At 41.3% G+C, this 23,057-nt stretch overlaps 1 protein-coding gene across 1 annotated transcript in view; it reads left to right on the top strand.

The window, feature by feature from the left end:
* The first annotated feature begins 2,562 nt into the window (after positions 1-2,562).
* The window catches only part of ALDH7A1 (aldehyde dehydrogenase 7 family member A1), a 38,441-nt gene continuing 17,946 nt past the window's right edge, over positions 2,563-23,057 (top strand). The window contains exons 1-9 of the mRNA XM_036849262.1: positions 2,563-2,783; positions 4,073-4,126; positions 4,672-4,737; positions 11,401-11,481; positions 11,811-11,934; positions 14,361-14,493; positions 16,197-16,241; positions 19,199-19,276; positions 21,359-21,456. Of these exons, the coding sequence (XP_036705157.1) occupies positions 2,592-2,783; positions 4,073-4,126; positions 4,672-4,737; positions 11,401-11,481; positions 11,811-11,934; positions 14,361-14,493; positions 16,197-16,241; positions 19,199-19,276; positions 21,359-21,456 (871 nt within the window). The 5' untranslated portion in view covers positions 2,563-2,591. The remainder of the gene's footprint in view (positions 2,784-4,072; positions 4,127-4,671; positions 4,738-11,400; positions 11,482-11,810; positions 11,935-14,360; positions 14,494-16,196; positions 16,242-19,198; positions 19,277-21,358; positions 21,457-23,057) is intronic.

The following is a 23,057-nucleotide window of genomic DNA, read 5'->3' as shown; positions in this document are numbered from 1 at the left end:
ATCCAAATCGGAAAAGAAGAAGTAAGGCTGTCACTGTTTGCAGATGACATGATACTATACACAGAGAATCCTAAAGATGCTACCAGAAAACTACTAGAGCTAATCAATGAATTTGGTAAAGTAGCAGGATACAAAATTAATGCACAGAAATCTCTTGCATTCCTATACACTAATGATGAAAAATCTGAAAGAGAAATTAAGGAAACACTCCCATTTACCATTGCAACAAAAAGAATAAAATACCTAGGAATAAACCTACCTAAGGAGACAAAAGACCTGTATGCAGAAAACTATAAGACACTGACAGAAGAAATTAAAGATGATACAAACAGATGGAGAGATATACCATGTTCTTGGATTGGAAGAATCAACATTGTGAAAATGACTCTACTACCCAAAGCAATCTACAGATTCAATGCAATCCCTATCAAACTACCACTGGCATTTTTCACAGAACCAGAACAAAAAATTTCACAATTTGTTTGGAAACACAAAAGACCCCAAATAGCCAAAGCAATCTTGAGGAAGAAAAACAGAGCTGGAGGAATCAGGCTCCCAGACTTCAGACTATACTACAAAGCTACAGTAATCAAGGCAGTATGGTACTGGTATGAAAACAGAAATATAGATCAATGGAACAGGATAGAAAGCCCAGAGATAAACCCACACACATATGGTCACCTTATCTTTGATAAAGGAGGCAAGAATATACAGTGGAGAAAAGACATCCTCTTCAATAAGTGGTGCTGGGAAAACTGGACAGCTACATGTAAAAGAATGAAATTAGAACACTCCCTAACACCATACACAAAAATAAACTCAAAATGGATTAAAGACCTAAATGTAAGGCCAGACACGATAAAACTCTTAGAGGAAAACATAGGCAGAACACTCTATGACATAAATCACAGCAGGATCCTTCTTGACCCACCTCCTAGAGAAATGGAAATAAAAACAAAAATAAACAAATGGGACCTAATGAGACTTAAAAGACTTTGCACAGCAAAGGAAACCATGAACAAGACGAAAAGACAACCCTCAGAATGGGAGAAAATATTTGCAAATGAATCAACTGACACAGGATTAACCTCCAAAATTTATAAGCAGCTCATGCAGCTCAATATCAAAAAAATAAACAACCCAATCCAAAAATGGGCAGAAGATCTAAATAGAGATTTCTCCAAAGAAGATATACAGATTGCCAACAAACACATGAAAGAATGCTCAACATCACTAATGATTAGAGAAATGCAAATCAAAACTACAATGATTAGAGAAATGCAAATCAAAACTACAATGAGGTATCCTCTCACACCAGTCAGAATGGCCATCATCAAAAATCTACAAACAATAAATGCTGGAGAGGGTGTGGAGAAAAGGGAACCCTCTTGCACTGTTGGTGGGAATGTAAATTGATACAGCCACTATGGAGAACAGCACGGAGGTTCCTTAAAAAACTAAAATTAGAACTATCATACGACCCAGCAATCCTACTACTGGACATATACCCTGAGAAAACCATAATTCAAAAAGAGGCATGCACCACAATGTTCATTGCAGCTCTATTTACAATAGCCAGGACATGGAAGCAACCTAAATGTCCATGGACAGATGAATGGATAAAGAAGATGTGGCACATATATACAATGGAATATTACCCAGCCATAAAAAGAAATGAAATCGAGTTATTTGTAGTGAGGTGGATGGACCTAGAGTCTGTCATACAGAGTGAAGTAAGTCAGAAAGAGAAAAACAAATACCGTATGCTAACACATATATATGGAATCTAAATAAAAAAGAAAAAAAAGTTCTGAAGAACCTAGGGGCAGGACAGGAATAAAGACACAGACTGGAGAATGGACTTGAGGACACGGGGAGGGGGAAGGGTAAGCTGGGACGAAGTGAGAGAGTGGCATGGACATGTATACACTACCAAATGTAAAACAGCTAGTGGGAAGCAGCCGCATAGCACAGGGAGATCAGCTCGGTGCTTTGTGACCACCTAGAGGGGTGGGATAGGGAGGGTGGGAGGGAGACGCAAGAGAGAGCAGATATGGGGATATATGTATATGTATAGCTGACTCACTTTGTTATAAAGCAGAAACTAACACACCATTGTAAAGCAATTATACTCCAATAAAGATAAAAAAAATACAGCAGAAAAAAAAAAAGAAATACCGACTCTCAGACCCCAGTCTGGACCCACCAGATCAAAATGTTCATTTAACACGATGGCCAGGTGATTACTCACACATTTCAGCCTGACAAGGCCTGCTCTAACCTACTGTATTTTAGAGCCAGTGTTTTGCTGAAAAAAAATTTCTAGCTGGTGCCGCTGTTCTCAGTTTCTTTCACCAGATGGCAGTAGCCCGTTCACTTCCTCCCAGCCCCACTGTTTCAGGCCGGGTTTAAGCTCCGGGCTACAGTTCCAAGCTCCTGCGGAAGACCCAAATACACAGGGAGACGCCGGGGGAGGGGGCGGACCCTGTGGGTGGGACCGGACCTGCCCAATGGGTTCCTCCGGGTGGGGGGCGGGACCCTATTTCAGCTGCTCCTCGGGACGCAGGCGCAGTGCGCCTCTCTGGCTCAGTATGTGGCGCTTTCCCGGCCTGTTCTGCGTGCACGTTGCAAGGAAGAGCAAGCTCACGGGACCTTTGAACAGGCCTGCCGCCTTCATGTCCACTCTGCTCATCAATCAGCCTCAGTATGCTTGGCTGAAGGAGCTGGGGCTCCGCGAGGAAAACGAGGGCGTGTATAATGGAAGCTGGGGAGGCCGGGGAGAGGTATGCGGGCGTCCCGGGCAATCTCTGCGGCCTCACTTCGCCCCGGGAGGCCGGACAGGCACTGCCCAGCTCGAGTCCCCACGGATGCTGTCGGCGGTTGTACTGGGTGGGAAGTTTTGAAGTCCACAGTAAAAGTTTCCTCACGTAGAATATCTTAAAAATACCGTTAGATTTTAGGTCCCGTGTGTTATGGAGAATCGAGTTCATTTTGGAGCTGGTTGGGGTTGAAGTTCCGACGCATACTTGAAACCGTGGGGCAGAGTTCTGCACTCTAGTGAGAAATGCCACACGCTTAGCGGTGGAAATTATCGGAATTTTGTGCTTGACTGTGGCTCCTCACGTGTGAGGTGCGCCACAGGTTATGTTCTACAGTATAGTTTTATCTTGTCTTGTTTTCTGAAATCCTTTGGAATGCAAGCTCGGACTTGCTGAAATCCTATCATGTTTTCATTGGGCTCTGAGCTTCCTTGAGGGCTGGGTTTTCAGCGTTTCTCTATTTCCAGAGCCTGACACCGTCCTTGACACCCAGTTAATGTTCAATAAGATGTTTTATAGACTAGGATGGAAAGGTTAGGTTATTATCACCTAGATTTTTTTGAGAGCTGCATACAGTAGAAAGCTTTTATAAGAAAATGTTATGTAACATTCTGATAGTTTGTTGAATGAACCTGCTTTGTTAGAGGAAACACATCTTTTAGTTACCTGTGACTGTAGGAAATGCAGGCGGTTTTAATTGTTCCCCAAATCCCCCCCTCCCCCATTGGTGGTTTCAGCCTGTTTTTCCTGTGGTATTCAATCATTAGATTCATGGATAAATACCCTCTCCTGAAAGCCTTTTTTAAAGCTACACCTGGGTTTTTTCTTTATAATTGACCTCTCCAGTTTGTGTGGACACAGGCGTTTCCCATGGTTGTCTAGCTTTGGCCATTTCACCCCTTACCAGAGGGCAGGCAGAGTAAGGGAGAGAGGGAATAAGTTAAACTTGTAACTTTGGTCTGTTGTTAATGGAAAAAGAGGCAAAATAATGGAAAACATTTAGGCTTTTGCTTAAATACCTAATATTTAGAATGGTGAAGGTGGGTTTTGCAGAAAAGGTTGTTCTGAATGTTCAGGTCAAAAATGAAAGAGCTCTGTAGAGTCGCTTATTTGTAACAAGTTAATGTAAAAGTTCTGAGTTTGAATATTGTGTCTTAGTCTTTTTTTTCCCTTTTTTTCCTTCCCCCATTTGATCTGCTCCCCCAGTTTGGGATTACATTTTCTATTTATGGTGATCATCTTTTTGTTTTAAGGTTATCACCACCTATTGTCCTGCTAACAATGAGCCGATTGCGAGAGTCCGACAGGTAAGTGGGTTTTTTTTTTTTTAATGCAAAATGCCCACTGGGAGTTTGTGCCAGTGATGACGAGCAATACAACTTTACAAAGTCAAAGAATAATGTTTCTTTTTAATGTAACATTTAAGAATATCTGAGGGAGACTCTCGATGGGGGTGTGTGTGCCCCAGCAAAGGTGAACCCTAGAGAGGACTCGGGAGGGGGTCCATTGAAGGCCATGCTTCTGGATCACTTGGGGACTTTTGTTAGAATGAATGTTCTGACCTCTTAAATCTGGGTTGGAGCCTGAGGTTCTGAATTTCTAATACACCTCAGGTATTGCTCACAGATGAGGCTCCTGGACCTTGCTTTGAGAAGCAAGGTTTTAAAAAGCACAGATTCTAACTTACTGAATTCCAGCAAGTTTTTGGAAGTGTAGGCTGTGAAAATCATTCTAAAGCACAAATCTTAGGGTCAACCAGAGATTTTACAATTCTTTTCCAGAAACCTTTGTTCTTAGAAGATCATCACTGCCCTTTCCTTTTCCCTTTGTCTCCCTCCAAATCTTTATTTAGGCCAGCATGGCTGACTATGAGGAAACCGTAAAGAAAGCAAGAGAAGCATGGAGAATCTGGGCAGATGTAAGTATGAAGGCCACGGCACGATTACCTACTGTAATGACAGTGAGATAAGAGACATCTGATGAGCAGGTCAGTGCCCCCTTGCTGAAACAGGAGCTCCTGGGGGCTGCGACTGTCTCCTCTGCTGTAGTCCTAACGTAGTGCCTTTTCCGCATTTGGCCTTCAGTAATTCGGTAATTTTAAAGGGAATAGAACTCTACTGATGTAGCATAAACTTGATCTATGAACACTTTATTCTCCAACTGAAGTTACTTGAATTTATAATTAAGCAAAGAGAAAAGAATATCTATGCTAAAAATACCTGGAGGCTCCTTCTCCCTCTCCCTGCCAGTTTTTTCGGGGTTGGGGGTATCTTAGCAGTAGGTCGACACTCCCGGTTCAAAGGGCAGTGGTGGCAGTGACCCCTCTTACCGGGCCTAGGCTCCAGTTCCTCAACAGTCTGATGAGGCTTTGAGGCCGGTTCTGCCTTCTTCATCTGTCTCCACCAGGAGTTCTGTGAGTTGGTGTAGGGATTTTGACTGGAGCTGGGCTGGGCCACACTGAGCTATCACTAGATAAGGGCCTAGGTCTGGAGGAGGGGAAAGTAAAGAACTGGCCTAGTCTGGATCTCTCAGGCCTCCCTCACCTCCCCCACCCTGAATATCCCTTTTGGTCTTCAGCTGAAGGCCCGAAGCAGCAGGAATATCCGGTCGATTAACCCAGCTCTGCCCCTGGGTATGTTACTTCACCTTAGTGTGCTTTGTCTTGTAAAAAGGGGAGACCAGGTGTGCTTACCTCTTGGGTTATTGTGAGGGTTAAATGAGTTAATCATTTAAAGTGCTTGCAGACAGGGGCAAACCTACGTACCCGTGAGCTTGATTTCTAGAACCATATGCTGCTGGGTCTGTGACTGGGGAGCCTCAGTGGTTTTTTGTTTTTCTCCTGAATCCGTGATTGCTGTGGGGAGTTGGGGAAGGGCAGACTCTCCAGGAGAGCCCTGGGTTGGATGCAGGGTTATTGTCAGCCAAGAGACCGCCTCTGTGCAAAGCAGGAAGAACATCTCTTTAATTCTGGCTGTAAGTTATGCTCAGGGTTCCATTATATACAATCAAAAATATCCTTGAACAAAGAAAATACCACTTCCAAAAGTAAGCAGTGTGCTAAGTAAAGTTCACCTTAGCAGGATAGAGAACTGTGACCAAAGCTGTGCCAACTTACTTTAAGTCAGCCGGTTCCACCTCTGCGGGTCTCACATCTGCGGATACGGAGTGCTGACTGTTCTCAGCCACTCTGTGTAAGGGACTTGAGCATCCACAAGTTTTGGAACCCGTGGGGGTCCTGGAACCAATCTCCTGTGGATACTGAAGGACAGTTGTACTTTTTTTGTTTTTTTAATTAATAGACTTTATATTTTAGAGCAGTTTTAGGGTGAAACTACAGGGGAGGAAAATTTTTTATTCTCTGCTAGGTTCTTTGGCTGTTCTAATAATCAGCATACAGCAGATTGGCAGGAGAAAAACAAATTTTAATTTTGTATGAGGGGGAGACACAAAGATATGAGACCCAAAGGCAGTCGGGCAGTTGAGGCTTATATACCATCCTGATCTAAGGAAAGGGATGGGGACCTGGGGCTTCAAAGAAGAGGAGGACAAATCTCAGGAACGTGAGAAGAGCAAGTGTTTGGTGACAAATGTTTTCCCTCATGCAGATAAGTCAGATATAAAAAGTTACCTCTGGCGATAGCTCCTGGTATAGGTCCCCTTTCTAAGTTCTTGTAGGCACTTAAGGAGGAGTTGGAAATTTTTTCCGAGTCTACAACGCTTTGATTGCCTTTAGCTCAAAATAATGCCAAAAACATGCTGGACTGGCCCGTTCTGGGGTGCCTTGAACCCCTTCAACGGAAGGATGATCAGGAAATGTAGAGTTCCTTACTCTCCATCACTTCTGCAAGTTTCCTGTATTAATACCCTGCATTAGTGTGGTACGTGTTAATTGGTGAGCCAATATGGACACATTAGTATTAACTGAAGTCCATAATTCGCATTAGGATTCACTCTTTGCATGTGCTATTTTGAATGCTAGTGAAACTTTTGACCAGAAACTTCCATCATATCTGTGTCTTTACCCACAGTAAATACAATCTTGTTTGAAAAAAGATTTGTGTGAATTCAGAGTCTTTTCTTTCCCTGAACTGGCTTTTAGGTTAGTCTTGGCTTTGCCCGAGGGGGTGGCCGCTGGCATTGTGATGTCTTTCTTTAATATTGTGCTGTACTTTGTTGTTGTTGCTGCTTTTGAATTCAGGTTCTTACTTGGTGCCTGCTCGTTACTCAACCGGGCCAGCCTCTGCACCTAACATTCTTACTATTTCTGCTTTTGCTTGTTAGACCTCTCCGTAGAGTCGGGGTGCTAAGTGGGAACAGGTGGCTTTCCTGGGTGATGGTAAAATCAGTCGGGAATCCCACTTGTTAGAATTTGAGTTAAGCAGTTGAGTCCAAAGTTTAGGGAAGAAGCAGAGCCTTTCCTAATTGTGCCTCTGGACTCCTGCCAGCAGGGCTGCTGGTTCTCAAACAAGAACAGACCAAAGCTTGATCCCCTCCTGGTATACACACTTTTCCTCTTGGATGCTCCCTTGTGTGGGGCTACTTCTGCTTGGTCCTGACCTTTCTGGATGGCCTTGCCTGTGAGGACAAACCACGGTTTCATTTAGTTCATTTGTGTTAAACCTGGAATTTTTCAAAGGGAACTTTGTCTCCTTTTCCTTAAAAAAAAGTATGAAAATATGAAAAGGTAGTTATAAAAACATTTCTTTCTCTTAACTAAAACTAACCACAGGGAACCTGGTTGGGACTTCTCGCTCTGTTGCTTTCTTTCATGAGTTAAGTTTAGTCTGAATGCCACCTGTTTCTGCCTCTCTCCATCCGCTGTGTGTGTCATCATTTTCCCTCTCCATTTCTGGTGAGGAAGTGCCAGAGATGGCAGGAACTGTGAATGGGCCTTCTCTAGCTGAATCAAAGGATACCAGATACTTGGTAACCCTTTAACATTGGTGGGTATCTTTGTAGTACTTCCCCAAGGGCTCATAGTTCTCTCCTGTGGCTGCCTTTGATGCTCATTCTAAATCTAACTTCACAGTGAGGTGTGTAGGGATAAGGACTCTCATTTCCTATCTCAGGAGGGTCTGAGGTTACTGATGCCCTGTCACTCTGGGGCTGATCAAGCCCACACGGGGAATATGGCTGTATTCCTTGTTTCCTGCTCCCCCCTCATGTCCCTCACCTCAACACCTAATCCTGGCTTTCTTCTCATCTCTTGCTGCTCCTACTAAGCATCTTGGAAGCTGGAGGAAAAAGAAAAAAAAAAAAAAGCCAGGTTTGAGTGGTCTGGGATGGAATGTAGTTTAAACCGTGGGTGGTGGTTCTAATGCGTAGCCAGGGTTGAGACTTGATCAATTACCAAGTCTTAAACACTTTGAATCATATTTCTCTCTATTGCTATTTTTGTGGTCCAGACAGCCACCATCTCTTGTCTGGCCTCATTTCCTACCTGAGTCTTTTCTCCCTCCAGTCCATTTTCTATACCACATTTAGAGTGATATTTTATAAATTTATTTATTTTATTATTTTATTTTATTTATTTATTGTTTCTGGTTGCGTTGGGTCTTTGTTGCTGCTTCGTTGCTTTTCTCTAGTTGCAGCGAGCGGGGGCTACTCTTCGTTGCAGTGCACGGGCTTCTCATTGCGGTGGCTTCTCTTGTTGCAGAGCATGGGCTCTAGGCACACGGGCTTCAGTAGTTGTGGCACGTGGGCTCAGTAGTTGTGGCTCGAGGGCGCTAGAGCACAGGCGCAGTAGTTGTGGCACGTGGGCTTAGTTGCTCCGCGGCATGTGGGATCTTCCCGGGCTAGGGCTCAAACCCATGTCCCCTGCATTGGCAGGCGGATTCTTAACCACTGAGCCACCAGGGAAGCCCTAGGGTGGTATTTTAAAAAGCACTGTGATTTTTCTCCCCACCATATAAAACTCTAGTGATTTCCCCACTGCTCTTTGGATCCTTTACATAGTCCTTTGCAGTGTGGCCCCTACTTTCCTCTCCTACCTCTTTGAAGTCTTTATAGTTTTCCAAAATCACCGTGTTCTCTTGTCTTTTAGCCTTTGCGTATGTTATGCTCCGTGTCCCCCATACTTTCTCTACCTCTTCAGCTGGTAAACACCAGTCATGCTTTAGGTCTTAGGTCTCAACTCTAAACTTCTTTAAAAAGCCTCCTTCCTCCCCACCTCCTTGCCCCCAAGGAATGCTAGGTTAACACTCATAGGTGGTCCAGTTGTGCAGTCTAGCTCCATCACGGTGCTTACCACATGAAATTGTAATCTCCTGTTTTGTGTCTGCCACCCTCACTCGACCATTGGCTCTAGGGGCCATGAATCGTAGCTGACTTGTTTACCTAGTATCCCGGGGGTTAGCACAATATCTGGCACATAGAATGTGTGCAGTAAGTGGTGGTCGAAAGACTGATAGAATAAATGTGCTTAGTATAGCCATGTTTACTGAGTTGGCCATTCTGAGTTGAAATTAACCAATTTGCTAAGTTTATAAATGTGTGGGCTAAATTCGATCAAAACATTATTAAACCCTTTCCATGCCTTAGAAAATACAAAGGATCTGTGCTACTTCATTTAATGTTATAATTTTTGTTCACTGTTTCTGAAAGTGTGCGGGTATTGTAAAAATGGCAAATATCAACATACAAAATGTGGAGAATGAAAGTCTCTTATGATTCCATTTCCCAGAAATTACAACTGTTAATATCTTTTATATTCCTTCAAACTTAATGCATATGGTAAGTAAACTTTTGCTTATCTTGCTATTTTTATGGCTTTTAAAAGTTTTTCCTTATAAATCTACTTTATTCTTCTTAGAGAGTGTCAAGCATTCCATTTTATGGCTATTCCATAATTAGCCAATCATATACCAATGGACATTTAGATGGTTTCTCTTTTCTCTGCTGGAAACAGCACTGCAGTAAATGCTGTTGTACCTACTTTTGCACACTTATGTATATACTCAATTTCCAGAAGTAGAACTGCCTGTTCAAAGCAGGGGACATTTTAAATGTTAATAGAATACCAAACTACCCTTCAGAAAAGCTATACTAAGACCTTTGGGGTACATCTGGGAAGGAGAGAGAGCGAAGAAGAGCCCTGAGCTCACGGTCAAGCTCTGGGAGGCCTCTCTGTGAGGAGGGCATGGGGGGACTGGCTGCAGCCTGGGGGGTTGGGAATGGTCCTGTTAGTTGCCTTTCGAGGGAGAGGTGGAATAAATCAGGAAGAGCTGGAAGGGAGAGAAGGGGTGACATCGTAGGTGGCGAAAGTATGTCTCCATTCATGCATCACATCTCAAACTTAATATGGCCCAACCTGTACTCCACCTCCAAAAAGAAATCCTGATGCTTCTTCTGAGTTATCTTCATCCCTGTAATTCTGCTTCCATCTACCTAGCCATTCAAGCCAGAGACCTGGGAGTCACCCTTAGTGCTTTCATTTCCCATACCTGTTCCATTAGTGTGTTCTGTCCATTCTACTTCCAAAATAGATTCTGAATCCACTTTTTGTCTCCCTCGCTTCTATCTTAAAGCTAAGTCACTATTATTTTTTGCCTAGGCTAGTAGAACATGTTCTTAGTTGGTCTCCCTGCTTCTACTCTTTTCCCCTCCAATTTATTCTACACCCATCAGGCACTGATCTTAGAAAAGTTCAAGCGAATCATCTTATTCTGCCTCTTAAAAACCATTAAAGACTTCCCATTGCACCTGGAGTAAAATTCAGACTCCTTAAAGCTCCTTCTAGCTGTAGGCGTAGTGTCCTTCTCAGTCAGCCCCTCATATATGATAGGCTTTTATTTTCCATGGGTCTCTTACATGTTTTTCTTTTCCTTGGGAAGAATATTCCTATGGTTGACTTTTCCCAACCTTAGGTTTCAGCTTAAATCTCACCTTGGAGATTTGGGCTGACAGCCTTTTAGGTAAAGTAATGTACCCATTTATCCTCCAAGCCTGCTGTTTTCTCTGTCTTAGTACCCTCTTTATTTCCTTGGTCTTTATAGCCCTTGTGGCACTTCATAATTATTTGTTGCCTCCCCCCGCCCGTTATTAGCACCATGACTGCTGCTAGATAATAATTATTAGCTCCATGAGTGCCTCACTTATTTTAGCCCCGGTGCCTAGTACTACTGTTGTCACATAGTATGTAGGTGCTCAGAAAGTATTTGGTGAGTGAGTGGTACTATTTGGATGGATTATGGAATACCAGCTTTGTAAGTAAGCTGAATTTAGGGTTTGGGCATGCAGTCAATTTGACCCATATGAAAATACCTTTGGGAATCATAAAGGGTTACAGGTATGTAAGGCATTCTGAGCTTTCTGGAGCCATCCCAAAAAGTTGTGTTCAATCTGAATTTCTCTCTGTACTTAGCACAGCCCGTGGCTCGCCAAGAAGGTATCATCTGGATATTTTTTTGGTCTCTGGTATGGGTTTTAGGGCCTGCCATGTCACAGTCTTGATGGGATCAAAACAGTTGTCTTTGATGTGCTTGTACTTTGTTCTCTTATTGCACATTTATCTAATGCTTACTGTGTTATAGACACGAGCTTACACTTTGAATCAGACACTAAAATTCCATTCTTTTCTTAGATTCCTGCTCCAAAGCGAGGAGAAGTAGTGAGACAGATTGGTGATGCCTTGCGGGAGAAGATCCAAGTACTAGGAAGCTTGGTAAAGTATTTTTGTAGTAAATATACAATCCTTTGAGTGAGGAATAAGGCTGTCTTGTTCTCCTGTGTATAAGATTGTGATTTTTAAGAAGAGTAATTTATATATTTCAAAAATCTTTTCTTTAGAGGGAAGATTAACAAGATGGACAGGAAAAAGTGAAGACAATTCTTGGGTTTTAAAATTCTTCAGAAAAAATAAGAACAGACTTTCTGAAGTTTATGAGCATCACAAAACAGAAACAAAATATGTTTTGATTTCCCTACCATAAATTTAATGTTTAAAGTATGAATTCTATTGGAAAAATGCAGCTTGGTCTTTTGTATTTTTAGGTGTCTTTGGAGATGGGGAAGATCTTAGTGGAAGGTGTGGGAGAAGTTCAAGAGTACGTGGATATTTGTGATTATGCTGTTGGCTTATCTCGGATGATTGGGGGACCCATCCTGCCTTCTGAAAGTAAGCAATGAAGTCAGTTCAGCTAAGAGATTTTTTATTTTATTTTACTTATTTTTAAGAGTTTCATACTCTAATACAGAGAGCTCCAAAAATTTCTCTGGCTGTGAACAGTTTGCAAAAAAGGAATTTCAGGTAATACATAGATATGATAATAACTTTAATCTCTTTACTAAGAAAGGCAAATTAAAACAGATGAAGACATCAGATTAAAATGCTTAAATTTTAAAAAAGAATTTTTAAATTGGCAAGTCCATGGGTGAGACAGACACTCTTTTATGGGGACTTTTGGCAATGTGGATCACCAGTCTGTCTGGGGAACAGTTTGGAAAAATATCTATCCAAAGAGCCTTAAATACTTAAATACCAGTTTCCAGAATCTAATTGAAGTTAATAATCTGAAATGTGACTGAGGTTCGTGTGTGAAGATGTTCATTGTCCTATTAATAGGAAACATTAGAAATGACCTACATGTCAAATCATATGACAAAAGTTCAGTAAATAATTTTGGTAGTCTATTAACAGGCATTAAAAAAATCATGAAGTTTGCTTTCCTCAACCCCCAATTTTATAGGAAAGTTGTATTTACTTATTTTTGAATTATTTTAATTTTTTTGGAAGAGATAATATATTCATATCACAAAATTAAAAAGGAATAAAAGGGTAAAGGATGAAAGGTTTTTGTCCTCCCCACGGGATACGCCATAGTATCTCCATGGAAGTATCAAATGTTTCTGGTTTCTTGTGTATCTTTTTAGAGCTTTTATTCACCTGCAGGCAAATACGTGTCTTCTGGGAACATAAACATTAGCAAACTGTGTGTTCTGTTCTCTGCTTTTTTCCTACTTAATGTGTCTTAGAAATTGTTTCATATTATTCCAATAAGGTACTTCCTTCATCTTTTTTTATGATTGTTTGTTGTAAGGATGGCCACCTCCTAAAAGATGGATATTTAGGGTATTTTCAGTCTTTGGTTGTTAAACTGTGCTGCAAGGACCAACCTTGTACTTAATGATGAGGACAAGGAAAAGTACCAGGGTGGAAGTCTGCCAAAGTAATAACTTTGTTACTTGGTTGTTTGTCACGGCAGAATTATTGATGGTTGTTATTGTCTTCTTTATATTTGTCTATATTTTCCAAAGTTTCCACAATGGGAATTGTGTTACATTTATAGTCAGGAAAAGAAATTTTTTTAAAAATCGTATTTTCCTATTTTTTCTTAGACTATCGGGCAAATTCCCTGCTTGTAGGAAGAGTTAGGGGATTCTTTTCAAATGTACAGTTACTGTCTTTAATTAGATACATAATAGCGATTGCCTTTAGCCATTAGTAAATGTGTTACTTCAGCACTGCTGGAGGGCACAGTGTGAGGGGGAGAGATGGGTGGAGAGGGAACCTTGGGTAGCGACTTTTCATGGAGTTTGGACTTTACCCTGAGGGCAGCTCCAGTACTGATCCAGACACCAAAGTGTGGCAGGCTGTGGAGGGATGTTATCAGAGCTGCACTGGCCTACTTGGGGGGAGGATAAAGACGGGAGGGGCAGAGAAGAGGAGGCAGGCCCTGAAGGAAGAGGCCCCGTGGGGCTGTACCAGCACATCATCTCCAGGGAGATTAGGGTTCCTAGACTAAGGAAGGGCCTGGGAATGAGGTGCAGCAAGTGGTGGGTTCCCTGTTTTTGCTAGCAGTGTGAGCATGGCCAGAAAGGTGGATGGCTGGGAGCGTGACCTTCCTAGTGCTTTTAACCAGGTTTTGTGAGCCTTCACACTCCTTGCTCTGGTTCTTCACTGCTCCAGCTGCCTTTGATTAAAATAAGGCCCTTGTGGGATCATGGTGTCTTTAAGTTTAAAGTTTGTCTATAAAATGCAAATGGTTCAATTTGTATTTTCAGTTTTCCTGTACGTATGTAAAGATGTGTGCAGTTCATTCATTCAGCATTTTTATAATTATTATAACTTTTTTGCCTGTACGTGAGCCACTTTGTGTTGAATTTAGAGAGGGTAGCTGAGGGCTTCATCAGCAACGTCAAGAACACGGCCCTGGGAGTCATGACTCCTGTGTTGTGGTCATGCCCTGCCCTTGCCAATCACGTCACCTAGGACACGTCTCACCTACTCTCTGAAGTTTCCTTGTCTCCCAGATGGGGCTGAAACTGCCCTGATCTACACCGAGTTCCTATGAGCAGAGGCATAATGGATATCCTCATGGTTTATAAGATAATGTGGTAGTAATAACAGCTTTTGTTGTATGCTAATTAATGTACCAACATCCCACAGCTGTGTAAAGTGATCCGCTACAAGGCACCTGGAGTCCCCACCTGGTCTGGTGCACCTTTGTTCTGAAAATGAAAGATTGCAGACTTTGTTCTTATTACCTTGACAGGCATGAAATTAACGTGCTTAAGCATGTTGCATGCCTTCCCTGTCCTCAGGACCTGGCCACGCGCTCATTGAACAGTGGAATCCTGTAGGCCTGGTTGGAATCATAACTGCGTTCAACTTCCCTGTGGCCGTATATGGCTGGAACAACGCCATCGCCATGACCTGTGGGAATGCCTGCCTTTGGTAAGAACGGCTCATTTTCTTATCCAGTAGTTAGATGGTAAAAGTAGCTATTTTCAGGTACTACTGAAAGTATTGCAAATGTACTGAAATGTTTTCTACTACTCTTTCAATTAACATAGCTAAGTCACACCTGGTAGTTGTGAAATGCTGATTTTTAATTATTACAAATTTTACCATTGGTAAAATTTATATTTTTTGACCTCCTTTTTTTTTGACACAGCCTTGTCCCCTGTTCCTTCCAGTTGTTTCCACCCCAAGCAGGCGTACTGTACTTCAGTTCTGACACTATCTGGACTCAGTGTCAGGCTCCACCTGTTTAAGGGCTCAGTCTTCCACGATACTGCCCCTACTTAAGATGCAAGCTGCAGGTGTTCCCAGTCGCCAGGACATCTGTAGTTCTGACCAGCCATCTACAAATCTGGAGGTTCCTGTGAGCCATTGGTTTCAGTAATTCATTAGAATGGCCTACAAAACTCAAGAAAGTGCAATATTTAATGACTGCAGTTTTATTTTAAAGGATACATACAGGGCATGGTCTAGAAGGGTCCCAGACGCAGAGCTTCCCTGCTCTTTCCCTGTGAAGTGAGGACACGTCACCTTCCTAACCAGGAGGCTCCACTGAGCTTTCGTGTCCAGAATTTTTATGGGGGTTTTATTACGTTGGCATGATTGAGTAAATCATCGTACATGTGATTGAACATAAGTCTTCATCCCCCCTCCCCTCCCCACGGTTGATCTTTCTGGTGACCAATGACCAGCACCCATCCTGACGCTATCTTGGGGGCGGGCCCACTAGTCACCTCATTAGCATAACAAAGACACTTCTATCACTCGGGAAATTCCGAGGGGTGTTGATACAGGGTGTGCCAGAAAACTGGGACTGAAAACCAGATAGTCTTTATTATACTATACTAACAAACAGAAAACTAAGTGAACAAGTAGGGAAAAAAAGAACTTGTGATACGTCACAACCTTCTTCTAAAAATTCAATTCTTTTTTTTAACTCAATAAAATTTGATAGTGAATTCCCAAGTGATTCTGAGGCACTTGGCCATATTCCCATTGATGCATTAAATGTTACATCGCTATAAAATATGTGATGGTAAAAATTAGCTGGCACAGTGTCAGTATTTATAGATGACAAAACAGTTGCTTGTTTTTAGCTTTCACGTTCAATGGAGGAACTTAGATCGGGAAAACCAGGAGAATTGTCTTTGCCCCTTTTGTATCTGTCCCGCTAATATGTACTGATCTTAGTGTTGTATTCAGTTGAAGGTATTCAAAGACTGTATGAAAGCAAGGGCATAGTTGGGAGGATTAATTATCTGGCACCATGTTGCCAAAGGCTAGTTGTATAGTTTTCCTCAGCCCTCTGAGCCTTCCAATGAAAGTTCATGTTGATTGATTTCTGTTTTACTCAGTTTCCATAATTGGCAGAGGTTAATGTAACAGTTCCTGTGATCAGTGCAGCAAACAGGTTCAGAATTGCTTGGTGCCATTTTTCTATTTATAAAAGTTTTATAGTTCCATAGGTCCCAGAGGCACCAAGCTGAAGGATAGATTTCTCTTTCAGTTACTAGGCTCAGTTGTTTAATTGGAGAGAACTTTTTCTCACAAAGACTTCTGCTTGAAAATAAAAGGTATTTATGATTTCCACCAAATTAAACTGCCTTTTTTTTGTTTTGTTTTTTTACCCTTATAAGGAAAGGAGCTCCAACAACTTCCCTCATTAGTGTAGCTGTCACAAAGTAAGTATGTGTGACTTTCTTCTTTCTGGGTATGGAAGAATCTTAAAAGGGTGATTGATAGGCACTGAATTTTTAATCTGACATGAAAGTGTCATATTTATTTTAGCATGGAGTTTGGATAAACTCTTTCTTCTTTGGTTGTAATAACATTTTTGTATCGTTAGGCCATTTACAGAGCTTTTTCAGAGCCATACATTTAAGTCTTGGGAAACATGCCAGTTACTGATGTAAATGTTGAATTTGAACTCTTAAAACATTTTTTTTTGTCACTTGCAAAATAAAAACAAATCCAATGGAGAGGAAATAGTCTTGCAATTTAGGGGCTTTATGCTATAACTATTCAGCATGTTAATGGTCTTGATTTCTACTCACCTGATACTTATTGCTTTTGTTTAATAGACAGTTAGCAAAGCAGAAAGAAAGGGTTATTATATTATTCCATTGATTCTTCTAACACTAAAATGTATTTCATCTTTCGGTTAAAAAAATTTCTGTTTTATTTATTCCTATTTGGAAACATGACAACTCTGATTAGGTCATAAAATCAGTGTTACTAATTTATCATTCCAGAATTTAGAGAATGTGTAGAAGAGAGTGCCTTCCCATGTAGGGTGACAGTGGGCCCTTGATGTTCCATCGTTTGCGTGGTCTACATTCTCTGATTTAAAGAATTGTTGGTAGAGAGTTTGTGATGGATTCTATACATAAGAGGGTCCTTAACGTTGGAAGGTCATTTAGGAACACTGGCTTAGGAAGTGAAAAGTCGGCTAAAAAAAGAGTAGCGTGTGTTAAGTGTTTACTTGAAAGGAATATGTGATATTGAGGAAACAATATCTTTCAAGGCAAAGTTGTTCAAATTAAATATTAAGAAGAACACTGATATGCAAAACACATAAAAATGATGAGATTCCCCAGGCAATTTTTAAAAATAATCCTTAAAAAAAAAAAAGTTAATGTGGACATAGTGAACTGACTTGCCAATTGTTATTAGTAGCTGGTTAAATTATTATTAATTTTGATATTAGTTCTAAGTTATTGTTGCCTTTTAAATGTTTGCTTTATTTATTTACTTTAAACCTTTGAAGGGTTTGAGGTGTTCATAGGAACATGGATGATTTTTTTTTTAGGTAATTGAGAATATTATCTGATTTTGTAATGTAAGACAATAAGTAAAATGATGCTAAATTGTGTTGGAATTAACCAAGGGTGCTGCAACGTCCACTGGGAGTTTTTAAAATTCAGCTAATATTCAGACTCATAAAATGACCACATATTGTACAGAGGTACCGAAGGATATAGGACAGGACCATAGTTTGCTAGGAGGATAGCATCAGGTATTCCTCTTGATTCAGTGTCTTTGTAGCAGTTTATTCAGGGCAAAGGAGATGAGCTCTATACTGGACAGGTGTGGAGGTTGCCCTGGCTTAAAAGCCTAATGCCCCACATGAGCTAAAATGTCTTGTAACAATTCTATCCACGTGGCTTCCAACCACCCACCAGGGACGTACAGTTACAGGAGTCACTGCGCTCAGAGAAGGGCAAAAGCATGAGGTTCCCAGTTGTAGTTCTCAGGTCGTTTATTCCAGTTTAGATTGAGTTGACCAGTCAGGGGTCGTTTTTACCATGAGCCATATTGTCTAGGTAGCATTGTTGATACTCTGGCATTTATCAGGTAACTTGAGGAACAAAACTAAAGAGTTAACCCAAGGTCAGATTCTCATGCATTAGGGGAAGAGGGTTTGGTTAACCTTTACCCACAGGCCAAAGCAAAATACCTACCCTTCAGCAGCAGTTAGCTACTTGTATAGATAGTAGATATACCCTGAGTCCCTGGAGAGAATTGTACAGCCTGACAGCTGGTCTCAGACGTGACAACTGCAGTGTGTGGTCCTTGATTGGGTGGAGGAAAGAAAACTGCTGTAAAGGACATTTTTGGGAACAATTGGAGAATTTACTTAGGCATGACAATGGTATCTTTTTTATGGAAGTGGGTATAGGATTTGGATCCTTTTGAAATTTAAGTTAAGCAAATTAGAAAGTAGCCAGTAGCTTGGGATGATTGATTGAAAGAACTTTTGCTCTGTTGAGGCCCATGCTCCTCAGGAAGCTCAAAATCAATGAAAGAACCCTGTTTCAGAGAAATCAGAATTACTGGAGCCATTTTTTACAACTTAAAATCAGATTTAAGTAGCATTGAACTGTGTTTCTCATTTTGACTCTTACAGCCTAAGTTGTAAGCAGACAAAGAAAAAGCTGTGCTTGTCCACCTTACTTTAGCCTGGAGGGCACTATTTCCTGACTAAGAGGTTGGCATGAAGCCAGTGGAAACTAGTCCTGACCTTCTCTGGGGTTCTGCAGGCAGGTCCAGTGCCCTCTGCTCTGTCTTCCCAGCATACTGTCTAGGTTTGGCGAACCTCTTTCCCTTTTCATCCTTTACCACTTCTCTGGCTGGCTCTGCTTGGCAGAGATGCGTCAAAACCTCTCATTTGCTAATGGGAGCTATCTTTCATTTTCTTCATCTTTGTGGGTTTTAGTCCATATTTCCCTTTTTATTTCTTTAACATCATTTTAGTGGATTTGTGGTGAGAAGCCAAAAAAAAAAAAATGCCCTGCAATCAGTCTACCATCTTGAACCAGATATGTCTTTATAGTTTGGCAGAAAATACTTGAGAATAGTGATCACTTGAACTTCCTGACCAGTGCTTTAGATGTTTTGTTTATTTTGCATGTCTTCTTCTTAAGTTTCTTTTAGAAAAAAAAAAAGAGTCCTGCTTTTTAAGTGTTTGAAAACCTCATCTGTAGTGTGTGAGGAGAAATCTAGGCCTGGATATTTGAGGGCTGGGAGAGAAAGTTGAAAAAAGAAAGTAGTCACGTAGTTGGAATTTATTGTTATTTTTCAAAAAATGGTAAGAAATGAAATCACTCCCTTCCTTAGTAATTGCTTTTTTTTCCCCTAGGATAATAGCCAAGGTTCTGGAGAACAACAAGCTGCCTGGTGCGATTTGTTCCTTGACTTGTGGTGGAGCGGATATTGGGTAGGTCAATAATAGGCCCAGAGTGTCTTTCTGCTGAAGGACTTGGGTTGATCAACTAGAATCATCTTTACTAGAATTTCGAAACTCAGTATAGCTCAGGAGGTGAGAGTGGTTTCTTGGAGTCATTATTGTTACGGATCTCATTGGGCTTTACTTCATTAATGTGTAGCGTCTGTTGGAGGATGAGTGAGAACTGTCTTTTTCATTGCCCAGAGCTACTATTGTAAGGTGTTTATATCCTAAAATAACACCCTGCTGTACCACTGTGCAGCCCATGGCTTCCTAACGCTTGATTTATCAACGTGCTCACGTACAAAGCAAAGCTGTGGAATTGTGCTCTGGTTTCTCACTCCCCACCAAGGACCTAGCCTCTTCTCTGGGTTCTTCAGCTGACCAAAAAAGGGAACCCTGGAGACACAGCTTCTAATTTATTGTTTTTAAAAAATTGTCATGTAATTCACATACCATAAAGTTCTCTCTTTAAAAATGTACAATTCAGTGGTTTTTAGAATAGTCAGTCACAATGTTGTGCAACCATCCCCATTACCTTATTCCAGAACATTTTTGTTACCCCCAAAGGGACCTGGTACCCATTAGGAGTCATTTCCCCCTCCCCTTCCCCTGGCAGCCCCTCATCGACTTCATGCCTGTTGGTTCGCCTCTTCGGGGTGTTTCAGGTAAATGGAATCATGCGGCCTTTGTATCTGGCTGCTTTCACTTGGCAGAATGTCATAGCATCTTTTCAGCTGGAATGGACTGTACTGTCTCTGAACCATGGTGAAAGCTGGTTCTAGCAGCCTTGACTTTGATTAGATGGCGTTTCATAGGAGTCAGGTCTTAGAACCCTTACAGGTGTGATGAACGTGTTAGTCCCCCTCCAGCACTTTGACCGCACGATTGTACTTCATGGGCAGTTTCAAAAAGGTGTAATAAATGACTCCTTTTTTTTAGATAAGTGAGAAAATTTTAGAAATTTTATTTAGAAAATACAACTCCCACATAAAGAGTGCATAGTGATGTATTATCTAAATTGTCATTTAAAACAAATAGTCTATCCTTTGACCCACTCTGTTCTTGTACTTTGGGCGTGCAGTCATTCACGTTGGCCTTGGAATAGCTCAGATAATAACACTAATGTGTGCAGAAGGGCTTTACACAGCAACCCCCTTGAGTGTCAGTGCTCACATGTGCTGGGCTGACCTGGGAAGCCCACATGCACTGTCTCATCACACAGTTCCAGCCCTGCGTTGCTCTGATGCTGTGGCTGCCTTGCTTGGCCCACACCAAGCCCTTTGAAGCACTGAGCTGTGAGCAAGAAGGTTCAGATCAGTAGTGTCTGGTCTACATTCCTTAGAAACTGGAAATAGCACAGCCTTTCTAAGTCAGCTTCCAAGAAGGATACTTAGGATATTTCCCTACAGTCTTTAAAATTTTCTCTTTTTTTTGCATATTTTTTAAAAATTTATTTTTTATTTTTGGCCGCGTTGGGTCTTCGTCACGGCACATGGAGTCTCTCTAGTTGTGGTGTGCGGTGTTCTCTCTCTAATTGTAGCGTGTGGGCTCTCTCGTTGAGGCACACAAGCTTAGTAGTTGTGGCACGTGGGCTTAGTTGCCCCGTGGCATGTGGGATCCTAGTTCCCCAACCAGGCATTGAACCCGCATCCCCTGCATTGGAAGGCGGCTTCTTTACCACTGGACCACCAGGGAAGTCCCTAAACTTTTAGTTCTTAAAGGAATCAGTTTTAAGAGACTGCAAAATAACTGGGATGCTCATCAAGGAACTGCTACGGTCGTATTGTCCAGTCACCCATCAGTACAAGAAGGAATATCTTCCTTAACAACGTCCTTGTGATTTCTGTTTACGGAGAGCTCCCAGAACGGGTTAGCCTGTTCTGCTGTATGGTTCTCCTTGTGAAAATCATTGTCATGAAGACCTTCCCTTGCTCCCTTGGGATAGATCCTTGTGTCTTTCACTGACTGTCTTTCCATGACAGGGGTTTCAGAGTTTTCTGGCCTGGCACCGTCGAGTGCCACCATTGCTAGGTTTCTCTGCTTGGCTGACCGTGTCTGTTCCCCTTGCAGCACAGCCATGGCCAAAGATGAGCGAATGAACCTGCTGTCCTTCACTGGGAGCACTCAGGTGGGAAAAAAAGTGGCTCTTATGGTGCAGGAGAGGTTTGGTAAGTGTTGGCTTTATATCGAGCTTTTAATTCCCTCAGGTATGGATATGAAATAAAGATTGGGTTTTTTTCCTTGACCTTTTCCATGGAGACACCAGCCGTGTTTATTTGAATGTCCAAGTAAAAGGAAGGGTACAGTTAATAGTGGCTTAATATTAGGGAGATAGCAGATTTAATAGCATAATTTGGAAAAGGATGTCATTCCCTCCCTAAATGACCATAGTAGAATCATATCAAATGCACTTATCAATTTCTATCAGACTGGTTTGGCAAATAAAAAAGAAAACTCACAATTTAAACAGGACCAGAGAGAGTACAGGACCTAGAGTGAATGTGGTGTTGAAGACTTACATCGTTTTTCTCTCATTTCTGTTTCATGCATATATGACTGAAAAGGGTTGTAAGACATAGCTTTGTATGCTCTACTTTATGGCTCACTAAAGAGGTTTTCTAGGATAATATTGACGGTCAATTTTTGCCTATTTTGCTGATTTAGACTCTAACCCTAGCATAAGATGAGACTCGAATAGTTTAATCTGTCAGCTATTTTGCTATATGGGCATTGCTTTTAAAAAGGAAGTTTACAAACTATTAGAGCTAATAAACATGGTTGGCAAGGTTGCAGGATACAAAAATCATTTGTATTTCTATACATTAACAATGAGCAATCTGAAAATGAAATTCATAAAACTTCCATTTACAGTAGCATCAAAAAGAATAAAATTCTTAGGAATAAATTTAACAAAAGAAGTATAAGTCTTTCACACAGAGTACCACAAAGCATCATTGAAAGAAATTTTAAAAGACCTAAATAAATGTAAAGACCTCCCATTTTCACTGTTTGGAAACGATTTAATATTATTACTGCCCAAGATCAGTTCTGTCCAAGTGATTTGCAGATTGAATGCAATCCCTTTCAAAATGTCACTTGGCTTCTTTGTAGAAATGACAAGCTGATTCTAAAGTTCATATGAAATGCAAGGGACCCCAAATAGCCAAAACAGTCTTGGAAAGAACAAAGTCAGAGGACTCACACTTCCCAATTTCAGAATTTATTACAGAAGTATAGTAATCCAGACTATGTGTACTGGCGTAAAGATAGAAAAATCAGTGGAATAGATTGAGAGCCCAGAAATGCACGCTTACACTTATGGTCAAGGGTGCCAAGACATTTCAATGAGGAAAATAGTCTTCAACAAATAGTGCTGGGACAACTAGATAACCGTAACGTATGTATGAAGTTGGACCCCAACCTACCCCTATACACAAAAATTAATTCAAAATATATCAAAGACCTAAAGGTGAGAGCTAGAATTATAACATGCTTGAAGGAAACATAGGAATAGGTCTTTGTGACCTTCGATTAGGCAGTGGTTTCTTAGATGTGACAACTAAAGCAGAAGCAACAAAAGAAAGAATAGATAAATTAGACTTCATCAAAATTAAAAACTTTTCTGTTTCAAAGGACACACCATCAGGACTTCGCTGGCGGTCCAGCGGTTGAGACTTCGCCTTCCAATGCAGGGGGCACGGGTTTGATCCCTGGTTGGGGAGCTGAGATCCCACATGCGTCGCAGCCAAAAAACCAAAACATAAAACAG

Source organism: Balaenoptera musculus, chromosome 3 (genome assembly GCF_009873245.2).
Source record: "Balaenoptera musculus isolate JJ_BM4_2016_0621 chromosome 3, mBalMus1.pri.v3, whole genome shotgun sequence".
Classification (NCBI taxonomy): Eukaryota; Metazoa; Chordata; class Mammalia; order Artiodactyla; family Balaenopteridae; genus Balaenoptera; species Balaenoptera musculus.
The sequence above is the reverse complement of the archived record's forward strand: the minus strand, read 5'-3'. Positions and strand labels throughout refer to the sequence as shown.